Genomic DNA, 25,166 nt, shown 5'->3' on the forward strand with positions numbered 1-25,166 from the left:
TCGAATTCACTTTTGGATAAATAAAAATGGAACAACGTTCATGCATGAGTATCATTGTAGATTTACAGTTAGAGTGAATGTAGCTATGGATAACCTTTTTGTTTCGTAAATGATAGTTCTTATTATGGTTGTTTGATGAAATTATCGGTGGATATATAACCTTCAAATTCATTCGAAGGAAAAAAACCATTAAGCTTAAGATCATCAAATATATTGGATCCCCTTTCCCGTAAGCACAAGAATCGTCAAACAGATAAAAGGCATGCTGATACAATCAATCCTTACATTCGTGTTCATTGTTGTTTACAAACAAATAAATATACGAAAAATGATAGAAAATCATTTTCCATATAACGTAACATAGTGTACCGAACTTTAGTTACCTATAGCTTATTATACATTAAAGATCGTAAGCAATCTCGGTAAAGTTGTACTGCGCCTTGTAGAAAAGCCATGTAAACAATACGGCTGCCAGAAACCAACTCTCAATTAAGTTTTCGCATCCTTAATCTTCAAAGAAAACTATCTTTTAGGAAGCCTTTTACGGCTAATATTTTTATCATGAAATTTTCTTCTTATTTTTGGATACTTTTCTTTCTTTTCAAGAGTATTTCTGGTTTCGATTTGAATCCTGATGATAGAGGTTCGTTTTTTTTTAAAAGCATCTACTCGAAGGTTGCAAACCCGTTGCTAACACTATATTAGACTCTGTTTATAACGGTATCGATACAGTAACGAAAGGAATGCTGAATTATTATAATCCTTCGTCTCATACATTTACTGCATATTGGTGGATGACAGGTTCTTCTCTTAATGGCATGCTAAATACATATTCTGGAACAAAGAATAGCACCAATATGAAGCTAATTACCGATGCCCTTTTGGCGAACAAGGGTGAAAATAATGATTTCGCCCCAAACAGCGAGAAGTTTGACCTCGGTAACGACGATCAGGGCATTTGGGGCTTGACCGGAATGTCAGCAGCTGAGATCAATTTTAATGATAATGAAACGGAAACATCGTGGGCTGCCCTTGCACAGGCAGTGCTGAACGAAATGTCATCTCGATGGGATAATTCTACTTGTAATGGTGGCATTCGTTGGCAAATTTATACATTTAACCAAGGATACGACTACAAAAATACCATCAGTAATGGCGCTCTTTTCCAATTGGCTGCTCGCCTTGCCCGCTACACGCACAATGATACCTACGTGGACTTGGCGCGAAAAGTCTGGGATTGGTCCGTAGGCGTCGGTTTTGTCGACTTGGATTCATATGCAGTATATGATGGCTCAAACACTGCTTCAAATTGTAGCACTGTTACAAATGAACAATGGTCCTATACAACAGGTGTCTACCTTGCTGGTACCGCCTTTCTGTACAATTACACAAATGGAACTTCTGAATGGAAAGACCACTTGGACGGACTTCTGAATCGTTCACTGACACACTTTTTCAATGAAGATAAAATTATTTACGAGCCTTCTTGTGAGACGTCAAACTCTTGCAACTATGACCAAACCGCTTTTAAAGGTATGCTTGCTCGTTATCTTAGTTATACCATGCAGCTTGCTCCATACACCAGTGAAACAATCATGTCCTATCTCCATGCAAGCGCCAAAGCTGCTGCTAAGGCTTGTAGTGGTGGTTATGATGCTGTCACTTGTGGAAACAGGTGGACTTGGAACAATGGTACATGGGATAATAATTATGGGCTCGGTGAACAGCTTTCGGCATTGGAGGTGATCCAGTCAGTCTTAACTCCTCAATACACTACTCTTTTGTCTCTTGACACAGGCGCACGCTCAAAATCCAATCCAAGTGCCGGGCAAGATACGCAAGTAAACTATTCTGTTCCTGCTGCCACGAAAAGTGATAAAGGCTGGGCAGGCTTTTTAACAGCGTTCTTTTCACTCATTTTCCTATTATTTTCTATATGGTTGTTCTTTTAATATCAAGAATCATTCCTGAAATTGACAGTGCTTACTATCGTCCTCTCTTTTTTCTCAGATTCCTTTTTCATTGCTATTGATGTTAGCTACTGTTTTTTGTCGTTCATTTTCATTTTATTTATATGAGCATCTTTTTCTACCCTATTTACGTTATGTTATACATGCAGTTCGTTTACATACTCAAATTTCCCCCTTTTTTTACTGTGTTTTGTTTTTTGTTTGAATTTTGCTTGAAATCCCTTTGGATCTACTATGGTAGAGTGTCCGTTGTATGCACGGTTATTCAATTTATGATTCAATTAAATTTCATGTAAAGTTCTTCATTCGAAAGTTGAAACGTAAATTTGTCTCGCGAAAATTGTATAAGCATTCGATCGTGATGCACTCTCATAAATTCATGCATTTGCCTATATTCTTATCATTTTCTTTTACTTGTTGGTTTGGCATGCTGTGCTCACTGAACAAACCGATTACAAAACTTTATGCTCTACGATTTCTAAACTGCTTGGCTCTTTTTTTTTAAAAAAAAAAGAAAAACAAATGAATAATTCTATTTATTTTGTTTTGATTTTGAGGAGGAAAATATTTCTTTTACTTATTGACGCAATCTACTGGAGGTGCGAATTTTGAGCAAACTTGTTTACTTCCTTCCTGGTTGTTGCCTTCAACCATCCTTTGCAAATTCTTTAAAAACAGCAATTGAGGCACCTATTCATAAAAAAAACAATTTTATTCAACGAAATTTATGATTTTATATATTAAAAGATTATATAACCATTACTTTCGTTGACAACTTCTTAAATTGAGCTCATATTAGAATTTACGGTCATTTCCATGAATTCGAGGTAAACAGAGCTGTAAATAACTGATTAAGTTATTGATTTTGTTCTATTTGATTTTCTCTAAATTACCACGATTCTCATTTACTTTTTCTGTTTGTTCAGTGAGTTTATCTTTTGCTTTCGTTTGTATTTATTCCATCTTCGGTCATTTACCTAGAAATGAAATATCCTTTTTTGTTTTCTATCCTTTACGTTATATCTATTTACCTTGCTTTTTTCCAAGCTCAGGCTATTCAACTGGATATTAATGATGATGGTAAGTAGCCATAGTTCTTAGTGACTGGCATAAACATCTAAACGGTTGTTAACTGTTGATTTAGATTCGGTGCGAAACGCTGTAAGCAGCATGACTGGAGAGCTGATGAATTACTGGAATGGTTCTGATTATAAATTTGTCGCATCATATTGGTGGGTTACTGGTGCATCAATGACTGCTCTCCTAAACAATGATATATTATTTGGTAATAATACATATACAGATTTAGTATCTGAATCCTTACTCTATAACGCTGGTAGTGATCATGACTATCAGCCGTCTGACGAATACTTCAATTTAGGAAATGATGACCAAGGAATTTGGGGTACTGCAGCAATGGATGCTGCGGAGTTGGATTTGAAGCAAGTAAAGAGTTCAACAGCTTCTTGGCTTGAATTAAGCCAAGCAGCGTTCAATCGCATGTCTGGTAGATGGGACAATGTAAACTGCGAAGGTGGATTACGTTGGCAAGCGTTTCCTTGGTTGAGCGGCTATTCTTATAAGAGCAGTATTAGTAATGGATTACTATTTCAATTGGCTGCCCGATTGGCCCGTTTTACTCACGAGTCCTCATATGAAGACTGGGTCCATCGCGTTTGGGACTGGTCAACATCCAGTGGCTTCGTCAATGAAACAGACTTTAGTGTGTATGATGGTTCAAGCGTTGCGACGAACTGTACAGATATAGATCATTCTCAGTGGTCTTATAATCTCGGTGTATACATGACTGGTGCCGCCTACATGTACAACCATACTCAAGGAAGCGATCTATGGAAGAATAGACTGGATGGGTTTATCTCTCATGCTATATCATCTTTTACAAAAGATGGCGTAGCATGGGATCCACAATGTGAAACGTCTAACACATGTAACATTGACCAAACAGCTTTTAAAGGAATATTAATGCAGAGTTTTGGAAATGCTATACGTCTGGCTCCTTATACTAGAAACAAACTATATCCTTTGATAAAAACTTCAGCACCCGCTGCGGCTTTGGCTTGTTCTGGCGGATATAGTGGTAGCAGTTGTGGTGTCCACTGGTCTTGGAACAATGGTACTTGGGACGGCACATATGGCGTCGGTCAACAGTTTTCTGCTCTAGAAGCTGTTCAAATGCTTTATGTTGACAAATATCCAAGCATTGTTACCTTGTCGTCTTCGTCAGACAATCGTTCAAATGCTACGTATGCTTCTGACAACTCAAGTACAAAAAACTATGAAGTAAATGTACCTCCAGCGACGGAAGCAGATCGAGGTGGTGCTGGATTTCTCACGTTTTTGTCTGCTTTTTTGCTTTTGGGCGCATCCGTATGGGCCATAATTGAAGATGAAGAAGGAAATATTCCATCTAGAATTCATAGAAGCAGCTCTCAAAAGGATGAAAAGGATGAAAACGTTATGAATGTATAGTTGGCGATTGAAGAAGGGTGAAAATACATTAGTCATATATTTATACTCCCATAAAGAGATATGGAAAAGAACCAGATATCACGTTATGCTTTCATTAGTTTGTTGTTTTATATGTTTTAGGCTTTTATAAATAAAAATGTTTACTGAAAAATCACGAAAGACTAAAGAAAGGAAGAAACCAAATTAAATTATTTTTAGGCAATTAGTCAATACCTTGTGTATGCAAAGAAATTATCCCATCAACCGATGCTTTTAATAATAAATCCTCTTTATGAAAAACAGAGGTAAGATTCAAGATAATTATTCTATTTTCGTTTAGGAATCAGAAAGGCAAAATTCCTCGAGCTCCTTGTATGCCTTTTCTAGGTCATCATTAACAATAAGGGCCTCAAAGTTGCCTGGCTCTTTGCTATATTCAATTTCTTTAAAAGCACGTTCTAAACGCATTAAAACAGACTCTTCACTTTCAGTGCCACGACCACGCAAGCGAGCCTCTAATTGCTCAAGACTGGGAGGTGCCAAAAAAGCATAACGTGCCTTAATGGCACTCTTCTTCACCTGCAAAACACCCTGTAAATCAATGTCCAAAATAGCTTTTTTGTTTCCCTTTTCGAGATCTTTTATGGCCATAATGGAAGTACCGTACATATTTCCGGAAAACTCAGCCCATTCGACAAACTTATTTTCAGAGACTAGTCTTCGAAATTCATCCTTGCTAACATAATGGTAGTCTATACCTGCTTGCTCACCAGGACGAGGGGCTCTAGTAGTATGCGATACACTAAAACCGAGCTTGTCTCCGTGTAGCGACAAAAGACGCTTAAGTAAGGTTGATTTGCCAACTCCAGAAGGGCCAAAGACAACAACGGGTGAATAGACCAGATGATAAGTCTCAAATGTCATGATTCTTGAAGGTAAAATCCTAAAGGGATGTAAATTACTCACAGAGCCTGCAAACCGTTGCGAAAATACAACGAACTTTTTAAGGAACGATTCTTGAAAGGGATAGATCTTGGAAAAGCTGAAAAAGCAAAAAGCAAAGAGCAAAAAGCCGCTAGATCCTTATATATAACAAAAAATGTTTGTTTACGCTAAAAAAGTTTTCCAGCCTGAACAAATAAAGCAAAATAACGTACTTCTTACACTACGCAAATCTAAAGAAACTTTAGACACAATACGCTATTGCTCAAATAGCGAAAGAAATTAAAATGCATTGAAACCCTAATGCAACAAATCTCTACAGAATATTAACCCCTTCGCCTTGTTTACCAAAGAAATAATAATCGCTTGGAAATTAAAATGTGTTTCTCCATAAAGGACAAGGTTTCAGATACCTGATCGCACTGACTGAGTACCTTGTCTATTGCGTCGATGAATGATGAATGAAACCGGGAATTTCGAAAATATTCAGCCATTATAATGAATGTTCGCTTGCTTCAGAAAAGACATTTATATATCTTTATTATTATATAATTGTATTATGAAATTGCTTTGGTGGTTTAGTGGTATAATGCTTCGTTGCCATCGAAGCGACCCGGGTTCGATTCCCGGCCGAAGCAGTGTTTTGCTCGCCCTTTATTTTTATTGCCTTATTGGGCTCTTTTACAGCAAAGCGTTAACGTATTTAATTGGATTGAAACCAAAGGAATAAATACGCGTCTTCTAATCTATAGTAAATTGTTCAAGCTCCCTTCCCTTTTTGAAAACTTACCACCAAAAGTGATCATATAACGAGGTATAGCAACAACAAGAATTCTGCCCCCACATTCTACCAACAACATCTGGGTGGATGGTATTATACGGAAAGGAGGATTAAGAATAATGTCCAACGAGGATTCTTTTGTCGGAAAACCTTCTAGGAAGCGCTCACGGGCTCACCAAATCGGAGATCCAAGGTTTTATTGCACTTATCTTGATTGCCCAAAGTCGTTCACGAGAAAGGAACATTTGCGGCGCCATGAACGAACTCGTATGTAGTTTGCTACTTTATATATGCGTATACAAGGCTTACATGCACTCAATTAGACGAAAATTTAAAAACATTTACTTGCTCGTTTTGTCAACGTGCATTTGCAAGAAGCGATGTCCTACACCGTCATGTACAACAAATGCATATACAAAAACAAGGCCTTTATGAAAACTGTATGTTGGGAAGTGGAAGCTCAAAACATGGTCTCTGTTTTTAGGATACCCTGTTGTGTTGCTAATGTTTGGTAGAACTACAAGAGTGTTTTAGACATTTCCCGATTGAGCGCTCTTCATTACACTGATCTAACCTTTAATTTTAGTGCTTCCTTCTACTTCTTCCTCACATATTTTTTCTAAGGATTTTCATGGCATAACACCGAATACCTCTCGCAATCTTCCTGTGAACCCAAATCTTGTTCAAGTATCTGCGAATATGATGCAGTCTTCTCAGGCAAACCCACTTGCAAGTGGTCCTGGACAAGTGAATCCCTCAGCTACTTCTTCTATCGTTTCAACCCAAGATCTTCCATCCTCTCCTTCGAAAGTCTTTGACAAATCTGATCTTTTAGTTAATAATTCTGATGCTAACTTCTTCCATGATCATGCGAATCGTAGTTTAAACGTCGATTTGGCCTCTTTTTCGTCGCCTCCTCCATCTTCATTTACCGTGAAAGCCCCTACTCAAGGACCGCCTTCTATGCCCCAACAAATGGATCCTTCTCTAATTTCTAATTCCCGTACTACATTTTCTCCCTATGAAGAGTTTTTCCAGTTGGATTCAACTCCTGATGGCTGCACTCGCTTGGATCTTTTTCACGACTCTCTATGTGTTTTGAAAAATAGATCATTTGCTAGTTCCGCAAAAACGATGGATGATAATTTGCGGTGGTTCTTCTCCTCTGGTAAAAGTAAGAAAAGACAACGATTCGAATCTTCGTCTCCATTACAATCACCAGTTGATTCCACTTTCAATCAAGATGATACCTTTCCTAATCCGAATAGGACATTCTTAAATTATTATTTTACGGCTACTGTAAGTTATCGGAACTTTTATACTATTAAGATTCAACGCTAACCGTTTTCGAAGGGTCCTATGTACGTAGCTCAAAAGTGCCCTACATTTGTGCATGTGAATCTTTTGGGGTACTTGAAAGTATGTCAACTAATACCACTATGAACTGATCAATAACCTATTTTAGACTCATCACATGCTATCTACTGATTATTTAGCCATGGTCACTCCAGAGTCTATTGGTGTATGGGTGAATGCCTATTTTTCTTATTTTCATATTCGTTGGCCAATATTGCACAGAGGTACTTTTCAGATATCCCAAACTCCTTTAGAATTGCTTTTAGCTATGATTACGTTAGGCATGCATTTTACGAATAATCCTACTGATCGTCTTCTTGCTATTGAAATTCATTCAAAGCTTCGCTTTTGCGTTTATGAAAAGGAAGAGTTTGTTCCACCTATACCTCTGTGGGTCTATCAAATGCTGTTGCTAATTCAAATTTTTGAAATGCTAACAAGTACTATCCAACAACACCGCTTATCTCAACTATTTCATCCCGTGCTAATTGAGGTAAGGCTTACAACAATAATTAAGACTAACCTTTTCAGGCTTTGCGTCAGGCAAATCCAGAAGAAGCTTTAACTGTTCACTCGGAAACCTTTAGTGATAATGATTCAAATTCCTCTTTGCAATACTGGCATAAATGGATTACCAGGGAGTCTGTCAAACGGTATATAAATATGCAATGAATTCTTATTAACTAATTTTTGGTTTAGTCTTATTTTTGGTTGTTTTTCCTTGGACGCTATATGCGTATTAATTTTTGGAAATCAGCCTTTGCTATGTGTAACGGATGTTTCATTGCCATTGTTTGCTGATGAACATCACTGGGAAGCAGAAAACTTTGAGGTCTGGGCAACTCAAAAGCCACTAGACGAACCGCCAACAATTTTACATATGCTGAAAGCCTTTATTCAAAATGAAAGGATATCATTTACTGTATCCCCTTGGAACATGCTATTGATTTTACATGGTTTGGTATCTGTTGATGTTTCTGTAAAACAGAAGAAGTTCGGTATGCATAGCTCTATGAAGGATGTCTTCTAACTTTTGTGTAGTTCCAGGACTGAAACTGAGCAAACGTGAGATTGATAATTGGTGCAATATAATATACGAAACTTATAAACGGTGGTATTTAAAGTTCCATGAAGAATTCATTCAAACTGGAACACTTCCAGCCAAGCATCCGTTTGTCAAGGAATGTTTTGCACTTTATCATCTGGCAGCTTTTTACTCAAAGACTAAGCTCACTTATATTCAATCGTACGCTAACTCTATTTCCGCCAAGTACAAGGAATTCGAATCTATGAAATGTAGTGTTCCAATAAAATACATAAATCTTTGGGCGAACACTGAGAATGCTAAAATATCCATCTGTCATGCTATTGATGTGATGGAAATGATGCTTCACGAGGATTTAAATGCAAACGCACCGTTTACTACTCTTCTCTATTATCCCTGGTCGTTTTACATTGCTGCTCTCATTTTATGGAGCTTTGGGTATTCGAAGGATAAACAAAGCACTAAAGTTGATTTTACAAAAAACTACCGCTCACAAAGTATCACATACATTACAAAGATGCGGCAATTATTATACGAAGATGGAAGCAATGATGCCGGTACTATATATAGCAAAACACAAGCCATTCTTCATATGACCTTGCGGTTATTAGAGGCTTATCCATGGCAAATATGTATGTTTATTTCGACAAAGTTTTAAGGTACAAGGATACTTACTAACATTTTATGATAGTGGAAACTAATATTGAAACTATACGATCATTACTTTCAGATCTTTGAAAGGGCATTTTCACGTTTAAATGACAAAAATATAAAGATTGTATATTAATCTTCAATAGCTAACTTATACACATTGTTTTCTTGCAGATAAATGATTTTTATGATTTAATACTATATAGAAATGGATTCTAGAAAAATATAATTAAAAAGAAGAAAAGTATGAAGTCGCTTTTAGCTTACACTAATTTTACGAGTAGCTTGGTTTGTTCTTGCCTTTAGCCAATAGCCATACGTAACAAGCAGACAGGTACATTCGCTCTACATGTAGCAAACGAATGCATAACTTCAATGGGGTCCCGAGTAAATCTAAAAGAAAATGAAACCAAGGAAAATGTACCTGAAGAATTCGAGGGTATAAAGCCCATAACAAGTCCGAAAATGGAAGGTCCTTGTACAATATCGATTTTTACGCCGTCTATCAGAAATGTAACGAAAGCTGATGAGAAAGCTATCTCAAATACAAATTTCATTACTACGAATGTTTATGTAAATATGTTTCATGGAATTATCAATCGTTCATTAAAGACGAAGGCAAGAACATTGGGTTTACCGATATCGTTTTCGAAACCAGCTTCTACAAAGGCTTTATATGCACAATTCCCACCTATTTGTGTCCATTCTCGGAGCTCGGAAGTCACAAAAGGCTTTCCCTTGGTCTATTTTCCAGATGACCTTTCGAAGCATGATGTTAGCGATGAAGATTGGAAGTCGTTCATACACGATATAAACATGGCATGTTCCTTTAGTGAAGTTGCTCTTCTAGGATCTGGTAGTCTTGTAGGTTTAGTATCCCTTGGAGTTTCTCGATTCATTATCAGCTACTACATTGAAAAATACGTTGATAATGTCCGTTTCCCTGTGGTTCGGGGGTTTATTGAATTATGGAACAAGAACTTTTTTCACCAAAGAAAGATTCATGTCTTTTTTTTAAATCCGGACGAGGTTGCGGAACAGAAAAGTCGAGCAATAGAGATGTACCAAAAGCAAAAGGGATCTACAGGAGTCTTTTCCAAGATGATATCTAAGAGACAGTGGAACAAACAACATCATCACATTTCAGATAGTGGACATTCAAGAATGCTAATTGTCTCCTTTGATTCAACTGGTATGCCATTTGTACCATAATATAAAAGAGCATAATCAGATAAAAAGGTTTTATCATCTATTTGCGTTTTCAAAAATTACATAAATTATATACTTAATTTTTTTTGTTTTTTGTTTTTGAAAAATCATTCATTCATTAAAAATCATTGATCCTATACTATACTAATTTTAAAAGTGTATCTACCGTCTTACAATTCACAGAAAACTTTGAGATAACCATCTTTTTTGTAAAACAATTTCCCATAAGCATCCGGAAGTTCGTCAAACTTCACTTTATGTGTGATCATCCATTCTGGATTAATCTTTCCGGATCTTAGAGCTTCTAAAACTCGATCAAAATAGTTCTGGCAAGGACATTGACCAGAACGAACCGTTAGATGTTTCATCATGATATGTCCAATAGGGAACTGATTGCTAGTTCCCACATAGTCTGCAATGATGGAGACATTGCCATATTTTCGAACACTTTGGAAGCATTCAAGTAATACATCCGATGAATCTGTTTCCAAACCTACAGCACGCTCTACCTTTTGAAGCATGGATGTTGTAAATCGGAAGCCAGTTGCATCAATTGCGACGTCTGGTCCGTTAGGAATCATGCTAAGAATCTTCTTCGGAACATCTTTAACTTCATTTCGGTTAATAACTTCAAACCCAAAACGCGAAGAAGCGATTTTGATGCGTTCAGGAACGGATTCAATGCCAATGACACGTTTTGCACCTATAAGTTGAGCCCAGCGACCTGCGAACAATCCGATGGGGCCCATTCCCCAAATTGCAACTGTATTTCCTTCTTTAACATTCCCGAGCTCACATGCGTGCAAGGAGGTACATAATACATCTGACATATACAAACCTTTGATATCGGGAATATCTTCTGGGAGCTTATAGCAATTGACGTCGGCAAAGGGAACGCGGATATACTCAGCCTGACAGCCTGGGACATCTCCCAGCTGCTTGGTATAGCCAAAGATTGCAGAGTGATGTGCACCGTAGTTGACATCCATAATCTTACTGTCATTTGTAGTGTCACAAGCGACGAATTCGCGTCGTTTACAGAACGAGCAGGATCCACAGGCAATATCGAAGGCGATAACTACTCTATCGCCTACAAATAAATCCTTCACCTCCGGACCGCGTTCAGCAACTATGCCACAAGACTCATGACCAAGAACAGCGCCTTTATCAATACCCGGAATTTCACCAGAAAACATGTGGGAATCAGAGCCTGAGCAGATGGTACAGGCGGTTGTTTTAATAATCACATCTTTCGGGTGAGTTATTGTTGGTTTCGGTACTTGCTGAATTTTGACGCTTTTAGAACCATCAAAAACAACAGCTTTCATGGTTGCACCTGATGGATCCTGAACTGGTTGGCCGTACGTTTCTGAAACGGGATTTCGACCCAAATTTTTATCCATCAGGTTGGTAGCGGTATTTCGTATTTCATTCATCTTTTAATGTTATAATCCTTGATACGTCGATGCAGTAATCTGAAAGTATTTCAACGTGTACAAGCTGTGTGCTATGCCTTTTCAGCGAATGTCGTTTTTATATATTATTTATTCCAGAGCGGAAACTTTCTATACGTCAGTATATTGCAGTGGAATTTTTGTTACAAGTGTCATATACAAGCGTGGCCATAATATAGTAGAAGTCATTTTTACATCATAAAGTAGACCCAGGATTCCGAGATATACACTACGGAAAATGAAGCGATTAAGGTTGTATGTGTTTGATGATATGAAAGCAGCCCTACTTTGGTGTCTCGTATTCCTTGTACAAGCGATGTCAATGTCAATTCGTGGAGGTAATATTTTTACTTCATAATTTAAGGCACTAAAGTAGTCAATAATGTCATAAGCTGGAAACCCTTTAGATATAGAAGAAAAACTTGGACTCTATCTAGCAAGTTTCTATATTTGTTCAGTAATTTACAGCCGCCAAAAATATGTTCATTAAGGTTAATACTCTAGCGAATATTTATGATATAATTGATGGCTTCAGTTACGTAGTCAAAAGCAGGTCTTTTAAAAGACCTGCTTTTATTTATAACCTTTTCAAAGATTATAAAAATTTGTAGTTTATAATCGGCTTTTACAGTCGTTCTTACTGGAAAACTTATCGTTGTTTCAAAGAAAAACTCTCTACTAATTATTATTAAATGTTACTAACTTTAGAGAAGGCGGTTTCATCTTTTGTAGGATGATGGAAGATACTTTCTGTTGTAGTACATTTGTGTCGTATTTGTCATTGCGAGAAACAAACATTCCATTTTTAGTAAAGTAACAAATTCGAGAGTAATAAAGGAATGCAGTTACTTCAACCCATGCTGTTGTTTCATAATCTGTATTTAAGTCAACCCTGGCAAATAAGAGGCATTTATTCTCTGATTCGGGTGATCTTACGATTTTATTTTATGTTGTTTAAAAAAAGGATTGAAATTTAAAGAAGCCTTACACTTCACCATTCCTTTCCATGCCTATATCTGAATTTAACCATAACTGTAGGGGATGATGATTGCTTCATATATTAGCGTAATTTGAACGCAAAGTCAATTTTTGATACTTATTATCAATAATTAAAGTAGAGGATATTTACTAATCAAGAGGTATAAACAATTTTTCAGCGATTCGACTTATTTATTGAGCACTTGATCTCTTGTATAAGTTTTAAGTGACAAAACTTATACTACTTCTTCTAAAGCCTTTTCTATATTAGAATAAACAATATCCAATTGCTCTTGAGTAATAATATAAGGAGGTAGGATGTAAACAATGTTTCCAATAGGACGTAGCATAACTCCATTCTTAAGGAAATAGTCATATAAATTGTTTCTAAGGTTACCGTAATAGCTTTCCTGACGCTGGGATGAAACCTCGAGTGCAAGGATAACACCACGTACACGAATTGTGTGTACACGTGGATGGGATTGAAGACGTTTCTGGAATTCTAAATGACTGCGATGAATGCGAGAAATATTATTCTGCATTTCTTCGGACAATAACAAATCCAAACTTGCCATTGCCGCAGCACATCCGGTAGGGTTTCCAGTAAAAGTGTGACCATGGAAAAGAGCCTTGTTTATGTCGTCGCTGTAGAAGCCATCGAAAACGTTTTGGGAAAACGTGGTTATAGCCATGGGAATCGTACCAGCCGTTAGAGCTTTGGATAAGCATAGAACATCAGGTTGATTTTTTAGATAATCACAACCAAACAACTTTCCCGTTCTTCCGAAACCGGTCATAACCTCATCAGCGATGGTCAAAACTTGATGCTTTTGACAGATTTCAATGAGTCTGTCCAGGCATTCAGGCTCATACATTTTCATGCCTCCAGCACCTTGGATCAAAACCTCAAATATAAAAGCAGCACACTTATGTTCAGTAAGGATTTTCTCAAGAGCTTCGTAGCTTTCTTCCTCTTTTCCTGGAACAGGCACAGGAACGCGTACCACATCGATGAACATTCCTTGGAAAGCTAAAGTATAAAATGAAATTCCACTTGCAGCCATCGCGGCAAAGGTATCACCATGAAATGCGTCCTCGAAAGCTACAATGGTTGTTCGCTTTTCATTTTTATTGTAGAAAAATTGCAGAGCTGCTTTAATAGCCACTTCAACAGAAGTAGAACCATTGTCTGAGAAAAACACTTTGCTTTGATTCCTGGGCAAAATAGATAACAGTCGTTCCGCCAGCGTAATCGCAGGCGGGTGTGTAAACCCTCCAAGCAAAACATGCTCTAAGCTTGTTAATTGTTTGTATATTTGGTCTGCAATGTATTTATTGCTATGGCCGAACGGGTTCACCCACCATGAAGCAATGGCATCGATATATTCTTTTCCATTTTCATCCCATAATAAAGCTCCCTTACCTTTGACAATAACGATGGGAGGCTTTGCTGTTTTGTGTTGAGTGTATGGGTGCCAGATGTATTCCAAGTCTTTTTCCACCAAATTCATTTGTTATAACTTTTTATTGCAGATAATTTGATAATGAAAATGAAAGTTAAGTAGAAAAGGACAAATATTGATACAATGAAACAAGTTGTAGTTTTGACTGTACTCTTATATATTCTAATCTTTCTTGTACTTTTCTTTTGATAAAGTACTATGTAAAGGTTATTTAAAGAAGTCCTCGCGAAGCACCCTCATAGGGTCATTATGTTGGGACGAAACAAGTCGGCATATTTGGAGATTGCAGACCTATCAAAATAATTTTCTTCGTTTACTCGCCCAATACAAGGAAGTTTAGAATATTGTAAAATCCAGTTTTCCGTTTCAGGATTTTCGGTTCCACTAAATACGATTCCGGCGATGGAAATATTTCTGTTCCGAAGAGCTTCAATGGTCAACAAAGTGTGATTGATGCTTCCTAAATAGTTTCTTGACACTATAACAACTTTATAATCTTGTTGAATTATATCAATGATCATGTCTTTATCATTCAAAGGTACAAAAACTCCTCCTGCACCTTCAATAACCATATGAGGATTTTCAGTTCCTGGCGTAACAATAGAGTTTACATCAATTGTAACTTGGTCAAGTTTTGCTGCAACATGGGGACTAGCTGGTGTATTTAGGGCATAACTATTTGGGTGAATATGAGTTTTTGAGTTACTGATCAGTCTTTTGAGTTTATGGGAATCCGAATTTTCTAAATCCCCCGATTGAATCGGTTTCCAGTAATCAGCTTGTAGGGATTCTACGAGAATGGACGATACAATTGTCTTCCCTACGTCCGTACTAATTCCAGTGACGAATAATTTCATGATTTGTTTTTTCGAATACGGGAACTGGTGTAATGCTAACACAGTGTCTTTACAGAGTTGTTGTTAAACGAACTACGTTAATAAAATGTGTGTATATATATAGAACTGAAACAACTATGGGCCGTCACGTAACTTGATCTCGGAAACGATGTTTTTATTACTGGTCTTGAGCTTATTCTCACAGTACAAGGATGATTTGGACGGTGGTTCTCAGGATTTAAAGATGCCGTCATTGAATTAGATAGCCATCAATATATGCTTACACATGATATCACTTCTTGCTATTTAGAAAGAACAGCAACCGAAGAAAACTCGAAACAAATCATAATCAAATATTAATAATAACAATAAAATTTGGAAGACAACTTAGTTTTTTTTTTGTCTCCTTCTTCCATTAGAAAAGGAGCATAAGCAAAATGATGATTTATTGATGTTTACTCGTTTGTTCCAAAACCCGGTTACAACATTTCATCCCTGTAACAATGATTTATCACTTTGCACAGTAAGCAAGCTCGAAGCTATCTAGCTGTAAGTAAACAAACAATGAATTTTCAAATAACCTTTTTCGAAAAAATTAAAAGTAACCAAATCCTTCCTTTTGTTTACAGGCCAAACCAATAGTCATTTTCTAAACCCTCTTCAAGTAACATATATCGAGTAACAACTTTTAAAAGAAGAGCGATTATAGCCAATTTTAGACCTTACAATCAAGTCATAAACATTTGAAGCGGCGATTTTCCAACCTCAACTTGCAGCATCTTGCTTATTTTTTAACAAAAGCACTCAAAGCTGGTTTACTGTAAAGAAACTATTATCTTAGTTTTCTAAAATAACAAAATATTGCTTGAATTTCGATCATCTATAGCTAACAATGTTTGCTTGGCTTCAAACTAAACCAAAGGAAACGCATGCGATGGACAGTGTCGGCTGGTTAAGAGCTGCAGTTCTAGGTGCAAACGATGGTATTTTATCTTTATCTGGTTTATTGATTGGAATATCATCAGCTGAAGCCTCTCGGCGAAGCATCACCTTAGCAGGGGTTTCTGGTTTAATTGCTGGCGCCATGTCCATGGCTGCTGGCGAATATGTTTCTGTTAGTTCTCAGGCAGATTTAGAGATGGCGGATTTAAATTTGGAGAGACAAGAGGTGGAACAACATTGGGATGAAGAGGTGGACGAGTTAACTCATGTCTATGTTACTAGAGGTTTAGAGCAAGGCTTAGCACGCACAGTCGCCATCAAGCTAATGGAGCACGATGCTTTAGAGGCGCATGCTCGTGACGAGTTGGGCATCAACATGTATTCCGTAGCAAAACCATTACAAGCATCCGTTTCGTCCGCTGCAGCATTTTCAGCAGGTGCAATTTTACCTTTGATAACCGCTCTTTTAAGTCCTGTAGAACATGTTAACATAATTCTGACTTTTTCAACTTTGTTTTTCCTCGCATTCCTGGGATTGGTCGGCGCTCACATTGGAGGTGCTAACAAAATGCGAGCTATATTCAGAGTCACCGTTTTGGGCGTTTTAGCCTTGGCCGTAACTTCCTTAGTGGGAAAATTTTTTGAAGTTCAGGCGTAATTAGAAATTATTATCCAATTTGTCTATTTTTTTGAAATTTTTTTGTGGATTTTTTATCTACATTTCTTTCCTTGCTACAAAAAAAAGTGATACAACGCTATCTAATGATTCTTAATTATATGACTGACCTGGTTACTGTGATTCTTTATTTGTCACGGACTTGCTCTTTTATATAAATAAAAGCAGTCTCTTTTCTTGTTACATTTCCATTTCACTTGTTGACAAAACTGTCAATCTTTTTGCGTAGCCTCACAACCTTCTTTCCTTCATTGATTTTAATAGATCTAAAATTATCGACGATGATTGTCTATTGACCGAAACCTGGGGGGTTACGTTGTAAACTTAGTCTACGGACTCAAGGATATTTTCTTTAATATAGTGTATTGAACGCTTTGACCACTTTTCATCAATGCAAAACGCACTGACCTTTTTGAATTGACATGAAAATCGTATGAACTTTTCCCTCGATCACGGCAAGTTTGATTTTCGCAACCTTACTTCTTTCGTTCAATTACTTATTCAGTTACTTAAAAATGATCAGATAAAATAACGCAATTGTCTTGTTTTGCATTTCTGTTGATATCCGGCATATACAATCATCAGATATTGCTTATATGGTTTCTTGATTAACAAAGCGTTATTTTTTTTTAGTACACTGAGTAAGTTTCCATGGTTACCGAAATCCACACGCCGGGAATTATCGGATAAAAGTTCCGGCTCATCTGATAATTTTCAACTGCAAAACGGGACAAATGGTTCATCTGATAAACCTAACTGGTCATTGATATAACTATTGTGGAGAAAATAATGACAATGTGCGAAAATATTCCTAGAAAATGCCTCTTTTTGAGAGAGGAAAAAAGTATTTAACATGTGGATTGGCACCTTTTTTTCTTCAACGGCTTGAAGAATACAAGCGTTTAAAAGGCCAGAGGCTTCCTTCAATACCTTGGTTTTGGGTTATCACAGGATCAATATCAAATATTGGGTAATCATGCTTCGTTCTCATAACAAATGGGCAGTCATTGCCATATGCTTAATTATGGGGTGCTTAATTGCTCTCTCTGGTCTTTATGTTATAGAGACAGCAAGGGTTAAACTCAAATCTTACAAACGTGATGTTTCTCGTAAGGCCAATTCAAATCCTCTGGAACGCATATATTTAGCGATAAGAAACATTTATTTGTATTTAACAACCCACAAAGTTATCTTAACACTGGTCGCTGTTCCCATCGTTTTTGCAATTTCTGTTCCTTTCATCGGAAAAGAGACGCCTCCTAAACGGGCTAAAGGCAGCTGGAATGTATCATCTGTAGGTGCTAGATGCGGCTTTCTAGCAACCGCTCTTTACGTTATATCCTATTTTTTCAGTCTAAAAAATAATCCATTTGCTTTGATGCTTTTCACCTCACATGAAAAGATGAATTATGTCCATCGTCGCTTATCTCAATTCGCCATTATGCTTGGTGTTATACACGGTTTTATCTACATTGGTATAGATGCTCATAGAGGCAGTGTTTTAGTAAGGCCTGTATTCAAATGGGGATATGGTATTCTGGGATTAATGGTTGTGATGATTATCAGTGCCCTACCGTTTTTCCGACGCAGGTTTTATGAATGGTTCTTTATTCTTCATCATGCGTGTAGCATTGGCTTTATAATATGTATATACTTTCATCATCGGCGATGCATTCCTTATATGAAGGCAGCTATTGCTTGTTATGTATTCGATCGTGGATGTAGAATGCTGCGAAGCTTCATCAATAGAGCCAATTTTGAAGTGAGTATTATAGAAGACGGCGTTATTTATCTGCGCGGAAAAAAACCCAAAGTCTCTTTTTTTTCTTTGCCGTGGTCTTCAGGAAATCACGTTTATATCAACATTCCTCGGTTTAGTTTCTGGCAGATTCACCCCTTCACGCTTGCTAGCTGTCCTTCGGACGAATATATAGAGCTTTTAGTTGCCGTTCGAAAAGGATTTACTCATCGGTTGGCCAACCATTTGAGTTCCATAAAGATTACGGCAAGTGACGAAAACGAAAAAGCTAAGTCAAATACCAATGCTGATGTCGTTGTTTCTGAATTAACGCCTGGCCAGGAATCATCTAGCGTCAATAGTCAAACTTTTTATGAATCTGATACTGCAGTAGCAGCTAAGAAAATGACTGTCCTACTGGATGGACCTTACGGACCAGTTTCAAACCCCTTTAGGAATTATTCTTATGTTTTTCTCGCTGCTGGCGGTGTCGGCATTACTTATACCTTACCTATATTAAGGGATCTCCTTATGAAGCCTGGTAATACGGTTCATCTCACTTTCGTGTGGTCTAGTAGATCATTAAAGTTACTTAGGCTCTTTCAGAGAACTTTAGAAGATTCTTTAAATCAAAGTCAGGTCTGTGTCCATATGTACTGTCATCTGACCGCAAGCTATCCGGTGAAAGAGCAATTATTGTCTCAGTCGAATGGTTCAAATATGATTCAGTATTGTGATGGAAAACCTAATCTAGAAAAACATATAAAGGACTACCTTGATTTATCTTATACTAAAACTAGTGCAATAACTGCATGCGGATCTGGTACTTTTTTGAAGAGTTTGAAAAAGGACTTGGTTTCCCAGCAAAGATGGGATACCGATCTTTTCCAGCATTATGAAGAAATTTGAATGATGGTTATAAAATTGGTTGCCAATTTCTAATACTATCGTTCTATGTTATGAACTTTTTATCTTGGATAATAATGCTTAAACTGTTTTTCATCTTAACTGGGGATGGAAAAGTTTATTCGATGATAGATTTTGTCTTTACTTTATACATATTTATAATAACACATTGGCTGATATTAATAAAATTCCCTAATTTGTTTTTATTTTTGTTAGGTATAACGCGTGAATACAGAAAAACATTAAACTTGTAGTTAATTCTTAAGTAGTGACAGGCTGCAAAACAGAGACTAAAGCTGATTATGAATATAAATATAAATCTTTTGTGTTTTGCTTAAAATGGTTAATAACCTATAATTCACGAATAAAAAGTCAATAATAGCTTTTCTTACTTTTCATAACGAAGCAGTTAAATTTAGTGATTTGGAGGGATTCTGTAAATGCGTTCTAACACTTCGCCGACTGCACCTTCATGATTTGGAAGACGAGAGATATACTTTGCTGCTTTTATAGCAGCAGGCATGCCATTACAGATGGCGACTGAGTATCCAGTAATATCAAACATACAAGCATCATTTTGAGCATCGCCAAAGCTTAAAACCTCATTCGGGTGAATATTAGGGTAAACTTTGGTCAAAATGTTTGTTAAGCCGGTCGCCTTGTTTACAGAAGAGGGAATAACTTCGAGTACAAAAGACATACTCTGGGTGAGAGTATATTCTTTCTGATTGTCCTTCAGGAGTTGCATTCGAATTTCATTAAATCGTTCAGGGTTCCTTTCATAAATTGCCAATTTGGTTACTGGTAACTTATTAGAAATGACCTGTTCCAAGATGGTATCAACTGGCTTCGCCAAATCGATGTCCTCACCAGCATCCTGTGCAAATTTAATGCTACCACTTTCAAAATCATTTTTCAGCAGATACACCTTGTTGTGGTCATAAAGCAAGATAGCGGTAGTTTCATATTCTTTGACATCAGAAAATATGGAGTACACCAATTCTTTTGAAAGCCCTACTTGAGAAAGGATTTCACCCTTGTTATAAATCACACAACCATTTAGATGAATACATGGGAATACGTCCAATTCCAGTGGTTCTCGGATACTATTGACAGAAGAACGTTGTCGGCCTGTAGCTAGGACAATAGGTAACTCAGGATATCTTTTTCGTAAATATTGTAAAGCTCGATGGTTTCGTTTATGAAATTTATTGTTTGCGTCTAACAATGTTCCGTCAACGTCACATGCAATGAGCTTGATTTGATCAGCATTGGGTAAATTCCATTCAGATTCACTTTCCATAACGATCTTTTGTTTGGCTTTGCACGAGTTCTTTTCCTTCAATTTTAATTTAAACCACTGTCTTTTTGCATCAGCAGCATCTAAAGAAGTTGGTTCAACATGCGTCCCGCTGCTATCATAAACTAACCTTCTTAAGAAGGTTCAAACTCTACGTAGAAATTGGGTAATAGATGAAGGCCGAATAATATCACTAGCTCAATATATGTTCATTGCAGTAAAAAAAAATTCAGCATGTTAAAAGGCACTTTCAATCTGAATATAAATAAGAATAACAAGGAAACTCTACAAAAAATAACCCTTCCTAACTCTTTTGTCTTGCAATTTTTGATATAAATAGATGTTTAAATGCGTACTATGATATTCTTTGAAGGGAATTTGACGTTTTAATGAGGTTCTATCCATAACGTTGATATGCTTGGCTTGCACCAACGAGTAGTACTTTCTGGAGTTTGGTGATAGCTAAATACAACTAAATTTAGCTAGAGTTTTCATTCCTTATAAGCGGCGATATCAATATTCATATTTTATCCTATATTAAGATATCCAACTATTAGAACCCTGAAAATGCCTAATCTTACTGACTTGAATGTAACTTATTTTAACGCCAAAAAAGCACATGAGTATGACAATCCTAGTACATTGGCAGTGACAAAAATTGTTGCCGGAAAGATTTTGCAACTCCCCACTGGATCGGCGAGTCGTGTTGTCGAAACGGATAAAAATTTATATGAGCAATATAGTGAAGATTCAGTTGATCTTAATGAGGCTTTTACTAAAGTTGATAAATTTTGGGAGTCTAAATCCATTAGCTTGCTTGATTTTGCATGCGGAACTGGTTTGATTAGCGAAAATTTGGCGCCCTACTGTGAAAGTATCCTTGGACTCGATATCTCACAAGCAATGGTTGATAAATTCAATCACAAGTTTCAGACCCTAAACGTTCCGATAGAAAAGGCACATGCTGAACATGTGGATTTGAGATCAGAAACAGAACCTAGCGATCGAGTTGTTGGAAAGTATGATGTTGCTGTCTGTTCAATGGCTTATCACCACATGACAGATGTGGATTTTATCACTAAGAAATTGAAAGACTGTTTAAAATCCTCAGGTCGTCTATATGTAGTGGACTTTTTGAAAGGCGCTGGAAGTTTTCACGAGAACATGCCAGCGGAATTCTGTACAGAACATGGTATTGGTCATCCGAATGGGTTTACACAGCAAGAACTTATCCAGTGTTTTGAAATAGCAGGTTTTGAAGACGTTGTTGTCTCTGATGGGTTTCAAATCAAGGTATGGGTTGATGAAGAAAAATACCATAAGTCTACCTCAAACCCAAATCCAGAAGTGAAGCAATTAACTAAAGATAAAGTTGTGTACGCTGTCAAAATTGGCCTAATCATTGCTTCAGGCAGAAAGCCTCAGTAGCGATTAATAAATAACCATAAATTGTTTGCTAGACTGCTGTTACTACGTGTCTAATCCATTAATGTTTTTTTACTCAACACATTCAAAAACCAAATATATGTGTATCCGTATGAGATCATTTTTACCCTATATATAAGCTTTTTTTTTTAGCAAAGTAATTAGTGACAAGTTAATAATTAGTAATTATTTTTCACGAAAAATACGTTCAAAAAAGTAAAAAAAACTATTCTCTACAAAAAAATCAAAAATTGAATTTCGCCCAGACAATGAGGTATACCTCTTTACTATGATTAACGTTATAAGGAGGAAGTCTATTACTATAACCTATAGCGTTCTACGCAATAATCCAGTGCATTACCGTACTAAGGCAAGACAAATTATATTATAAGTGAATCATAACATACTATTTATACCCTTACTGCGATTATCTTATTGGTTACTATGATTCATCACTATATCTTAATATGAACTCGCTTGCCAAAAATAATATACAGTTGTAGTTCAAACAAAGAATTACATACAATCGTCGGTATTGATTTATTTTTCTATTGTCGTCCTACTGATTTGTTACCTACCATAAACTGTTGCTTTAGTCACCACTCGATGTTGAACGATCTAATTATTGAGCAGTTACTTCTATCAGTGATAAAAAGTACACTACGACAGAACAAAGTTTTACTTCAATTTCAAAACTAAACTCAAGTACGTGCCAAGAATAATTCAGATTACAAGCTTGAAAAGTTAAGAGTTATTTCATAAGGAAATTTAATATGGGAAATAAAGGCGTCCTACTACCTTTTAGAAAAATAGAGATAAAGATCGTCTTTTCCTATCGAAGCTAGTATATAGAATATAATTAATTATGTCTTCAAATTGTAACCTTCCTAACAAGAGATCCCCTTGGTTTACCAATAAATCACTGCCTACAACAGCACGTATGACTTCCTGCTAAATCTCTTATAAGATGGCAAAATAAGGATTTTGATCGTTTTAGATTTTTATGTATACCATTTTTCTACTAGCTACTTCATCGTTCATATCGTAACATTTTGAAACTTAAAGCTGGAATAGTGAAAACGTAGTAAAAGAATGACGTTGAATACTCGACCAAATTATATATAATTATATCGACAAGAAAATGATTTAAACACCTCATTAACTATCAATGACTATATAGATTGTTTCTAGGGTTTTCACTTGGTGTTTATCAAGAAAAAGATTTAATCATTATTCAACGTAAGAAAATTTACCTTGGAGAACTGTTTTCATAGTACATAAAGTAAGGCTTAATAAGCGTTACATATCCACCCTTCTAAATAATACTTGATATTTTGAAATAAAGCTCCAAAAAACTTTACTATTACACTAAAAACAGAAAAAGTTACTCGTACCGAGATAACACATTGAACGTATTCTAGAACTTGTTAAGGTCATTGTCATTATTGTTATAAGCCAACCTCGTCAGAATAAGGATTATGTTAAAATTCTTTTCGTATTTTCTATGGAACCGTTAATCGGTTATTAGCGCCAAAAATTGAAGTAAAACCACTATTCAATGGAAATGCATATCATCTGCATTAACAGTGAGTTATATATATATTTAGAAAATGAATTATCATAGTAGGCTTAAAATAAAGTGGGAAGATTCGCCGTTACGTATACTAGCCTCAATTAATCTAATGATGTTCCTTCAAAAGTTTATAAATTCAGTGTTTTCAACTGTTTTGTCCGTCAGTACAGTGCTTGCTTGCACAGTGTGTTACTATCTACCGCCTAATATCACTAATAATTGACTTATTTTTCTGACTCTAAGACTATTTGCGCCTTAAATAACACACAGTCCTTTAACAAATCCATGGTTATCTTGATAGTTAAAGATAGTTATGGAATGCTGGGTACTTCGTTTATTTTCACCTTCCAAATTTAACGTTGTTTTTTCATGGTTATGATTAATCTTTTTCAGTTACTAAATACCGACCTTTTAGAACGCGGTCACTTTTAGAAACTTAAGCTTAAAATGATAGAATGATATTTTTACCCGCAGGTGGAATGGGTGATTAGAATCTAGATATACTTTATTTCAATATCTGACACAAACTTTTGTTAAGTGCTTATTAACATAAGCTATCAAGTTTAAATAACTTACAGCAATTGACCCTGTTTAATGCATTGTACTATAAAAAGTTAAAGACATCATATTAACAGCAGATGGACAGTGATAAATTAAAAATTATTGAATTGATAGTTTTAAGTAAATAGCTTTAGTTTACAAAATATTACTGCAACAATTTGAAAGCGTTACGTAAATCGTAAATCATAAGTAACACTTTATCATAAACGTTTAACTCTATTTTTCTTAACACACGAAAGAAAGAAGGTGTTAAAATTAATTTTTGTGCTTTTTAAAGTTTCTCCGCAGAAGTGTAGTAAAGTAATAGATATGGCTTTCGAAGGCTACATTATCAAATAATAGGATACTACTATAAATTTATTGACAGATAATTACTCGAAAGAAGATTTTATAAATGGGAAGGTATTTTACTATACAGAAATGTTTCCCGCGATTTCGGAGATAATTGACGTGCAAGAAATCCGAGTTTTGTCCATGTTTTTTTTTACATTTTTATTTTGTTCCTTTAATAAAAGCGAGACAGCATTGCTTGTTATCGTGATTATCTATACCTATTTTCTATTACCCCAATTTATATTTAAATATATATAACTTAATCTTTAATTATTATATAAACTGTTTACACTAGTATTGTTTTACTAGCTTAGCCGTTTAAAACATATAAACTATATTACGTTAAATAACCACACCTCAGAATCATCACAATGCATAATAGACAAGAACAGTTTTACAGAAATTGTCAAGCGGAGAATGCTGAGATTACTTTAATAAGTGTGAACTGAATAAGCAACCGGTCATTGTAATACTAAGTTAGGGTTAGTAAAAATCCTAGTTGGTACATAATTTGTTACGGAAAAGTTTCAGTACGTCTGCTTAGCTACTGTGAGTATC

General features: G+C 36.1%; 12 protein-coding genes and 1 non-coding gene across 13 annotated transcripts; 8 read left to right on the forward strand and 5 right to left on the reverse strand.

Moving 5' to 3' along the window:
- Window positions 1–561: 561 nt before the first annotated feature.
- SPOG_01467 (mannan endo-1,6-alpha-mannosidase) lies at window positions 562–1,952 on the forward strand (the record flags this gene model as incomplete). Its single annotated transcript, XM_013170155.1, has 2 exons — window positions 562–643; window positions 706–1,952. The coding sequence occupies 2 exons, from the start codon at window positions 562–564 to the stop codon at window positions 1,950–1,952; spliced, it is 1,329 nt and encodes a 442-aa protein (XP_013025609.1).
- Window positions 1,953–2,953: 1,001 nt separating this feature from the next.
- SPOG_01468 (mannan endo-1,6-alpha-mannosidase) lies at window positions 2,954–4,460 on the forward strand (the record flags this gene model as incomplete). Its single annotated transcript, XM_013170156.1, has 2 exons — window positions 2,954–3,050; window positions 3,115–4,460. 2 exons carry the CDS (start codon window positions 2,954–2,956, stop codon window positions 4,458–4,460), a joined length of 1,443 nt encoding a protein of 480 aa, XP_013025610.1.
- Window positions 4,461–4,605: 145 nt separating this feature from the next.
- SPOG_01469 (guanylate kinase) lies at window positions 4,606–5,541 on the reverse strand. The gene has a single exon (XM_013170157.1). The coding sequence runs from the start codon at window positions 5,361–5,363 to the stop codon at window positions 4,776–4,778; it is 588 nt and encodes a 195-aa protein (XP_013025611.1). The 5' UTR covers window positions 5,364–5,541; the 3' UTR covers window positions 4,606–4,775.
- A 177-nt stretch (window positions 5,542–5,718) lies between these two features.
- On the forward strand, window positions 5,719–9,462 carry SPOG_01470 (zinc finger protein Zas1). The gene is made up of 9 exons (XM_013170158.1): window positions 5,719–6,429; window positions 6,486–6,602; window positions 6,749–7,461; window positions 7,516–7,581; window positions 7,628–8,011; window positions 8,050–8,171; window positions 8,218–8,516; window positions 8,560–9,195; window positions 9,255–9,462. Exons 1-9 carry the CDS (start codon window positions 6,282–6,284, stop codon window positions 9,299–9,301), a joined length of 2,532 nt encoding a protein of 843 aa, XP_013025612.1. The 5' UTR covers window positions 5,719–6,281; the 3' UTR covers window positions 9,302–9,462.
- SPOG_16384 lies at window positions 5,949–6,019 on the forward strand. The gene has a single exon. It is a non-coding gene; the product is annotated as a tRNA-Gly (tRNA).
- Window positions 9,463–9,497: 35 nt separating the features above from the next.
- Window positions 9,498–10,607, forward strand: SPOG_01471 (golgin subfamily A member). The gene has a single exon (XM_013170159.1). The coding sequence runs from the start codon at window positions 9,590–9,592 to the stop codon at window positions 10,424–10,426; it is 837 nt and encodes a 278-aa protein (XP_013025613.1). The 5' UTR covers window positions 9,498–9,589; the 3' UTR covers window positions 10,427–10,607.
- Window positions 10,512–12,027, reverse strand: SPOG_01472 (glutathione-dependent formaldehyde dehydrogenase). Its single transcript, XM_013170160.1, has one exon. The coding sequence runs from the start codon at window positions 11,857–11,859 to the stop codon at window positions 10,594–10,596; it is 1,266 nt and encodes a 421-aa protein (XP_013025614.1). The 5' UTR covers window positions 11,860–12,027; the 3' UTR covers window positions 10,512–10,593.
- An 887-nt stretch (window positions 12,028–12,914) lies between these two features.
- SPOG_01473 (aminotransferase class-III) lies at window positions 12,915–14,366 on the reverse strand (the record flags this gene model as incomplete). Its single annotated transcript, XM_013170161.1, has 1 exon — window positions 12,915–14,366. One exon carries the CDS (start codon window positions 14,364–14,366, stop codon window positions 13,092–13,094), a length of 1,275 nt encoding a protein of 424 aa, XP_013025615.1. The 3' UTR covers window positions 12,915–13,091.
- Window positions 14,367–14,554: 188 nt separating this feature from the next.
- Window positions 14,555–15,175, reverse strand: SPOG_01474 (dethiobiotin synthetase; the record flags this gene model as incomplete). Its single annotated transcript, XM_013170162.1, has 1 exon — window positions 14,555–15,175. One exon carries the CDS (start codon window positions 15,173–15,175, stop codon window positions 14,555–14,557), a length of 621 nt encoding a protein of 206 aa, XP_013025616.1.
- An 871-nt stretch (window positions 15,176–16,046) lies between these two features.
- Window positions 16,047–16,754, forward strand: SPOG_01475 (ferrous iron transporter Pcl1; the record flags this gene model as incomplete). Its single annotated transcript, XM_013170163.1, has 1 exon — window positions 16,047–16,754. The coding sequence occupies one exon, from the start codon at window positions 16,047–16,049 to the stop codon at window positions 16,752–16,754; it is 708 nt and encodes a 235-aa protein (XP_013025617.1).
- An 836-nt stretch (window positions 16,755–17,590) lies between these two features.
- On the forward strand, window positions 17,591–19,419 carry SPOG_01476 (ferric-chelate reductase Frp1; the record flags this gene model as incomplete). The annotated part of the gene is made up of 2 exons (XM_013170164.1): window positions 17,591–17,616; window positions 17,682–19,419. The coding sequence occupies 2 exons, from the start codon at window positions 17,591–17,593 to the stop codon at window positions 19,417–19,419; spliced, it is 1,764 nt and encodes a 587-aa protein (XP_013025618.1).
- Window positions 19,420–19,583: 164 nt separating this feature from the next.
- On the reverse strand, window positions 19,584–21,171 carry SPOG_01477 (haloacid dehalogenase-like hydrolase). Its single transcript, XM_013170165.1, has one exon. It carries the CDS (start codon window positions 20,717–20,719, stop codon window positions 19,832–19,834), a length of 888 nt encoding a protein of 295 aa, XP_013025619.1. The 5' UTR covers window positions 20,720–21,171; the 3' UTR covers window positions 19,584–19,831.
- SPOG_01478 (hexaprenyldihydroxybenzoate methyltransferase) lies at window positions 20,953–22,305 on the forward strand. The gene has a single exon (XM_013170166.1). The coding sequence runs from the start codon at window positions 21,284–21,286 to the stop codon at window positions 22,142–22,144; it is 861 nt and encodes a 286-aa protein (XP_013025620.1). The 5' UTR covers window positions 20,953–21,283; the 3' UTR covers window positions 22,145–22,305.
- The last annotated feature ends 2,861 nt before the right edge of the window (window positions 22,306–25,166 follow it).

This window comes from Schizosaccharomyces cryophilus, assembly GCF_000004155.1.
Source record: "Schizosaccharomyces cryophilus OY26 unplaced genomic scaffold supercont4.8, whole genome shotgun sequence".
Lineage (NCBI taxonomy): Eukaryota > Fungi > Ascomycota > Schizosaccharomycetes > Schizosaccharomycetales > Schizosaccharomycetaceae > Schizosaccharomyces > Schizosaccharomyces cryophilus.

What these genes read in the sequence shown, in the direction of transcription:
- SPOG_01469 (XM_013170157.1), bottom strand. Translation starts at nt 5,363, where the DNA reads ATGACATTTGAGACTTATCATCTGGTCTATTCACCCGTTGTTGTCTTT.
- SPOG_01470 (XM_013170158.1), top strand. Translation starts at nt 6,282, where the DNA reads ATGTCCAACGAGGATTCTTTTGTCGGAAAACCTTCTAGGAAGCGCTCA. An exon ending in GCGGCGCCATGAACGAACTC is followed by an intron (nt 6,430 to 6,485) that starts GTATGTAGTTTG and finishes GCACTCAATTAG; the next exon opens with ACGAAAATTTAAAAACATTT. An exon ending in ACAAGGCCTTTATGAAAACT is followed by an intron (nt 6,603 to 6,748) that starts GTATGTTGGGAA and finishes CTTTAATTTTAG; the next exon opens with TGCTTCCTTCTACTTCTTCC.
- SPOG_01471 (XM_013170159.1), top strand. Translation starts at nt 9,590, where the DNA reads ATGGGGTCCCGAGTAAATCTAAAAGAAAATGAAACCAAGGAAAATGTA.
- SPOG_01472 (XM_013170160.1), bottom strand. Translation starts at nt 11,859, where the DNA reads ATGAATGAAATACGAAATACCGCTACCAACCTGATGGATAAAAATTTG.
- SPOG_01477 (XM_013170165.1), bottom strand. Translation starts at nt 20,719, where the DNA reads ATGGAAAGTGAATCTGAATGGAATTTACCCAATGCTGATCAAATCAAG.
- SPOG_01478 (XM_013170166.1), top strand. Translation starts at nt 21,284, where the DNA reads ATGCCTAATCTTACTGACTTGAATGTAACTTATTTTAACGCCAAAAAA.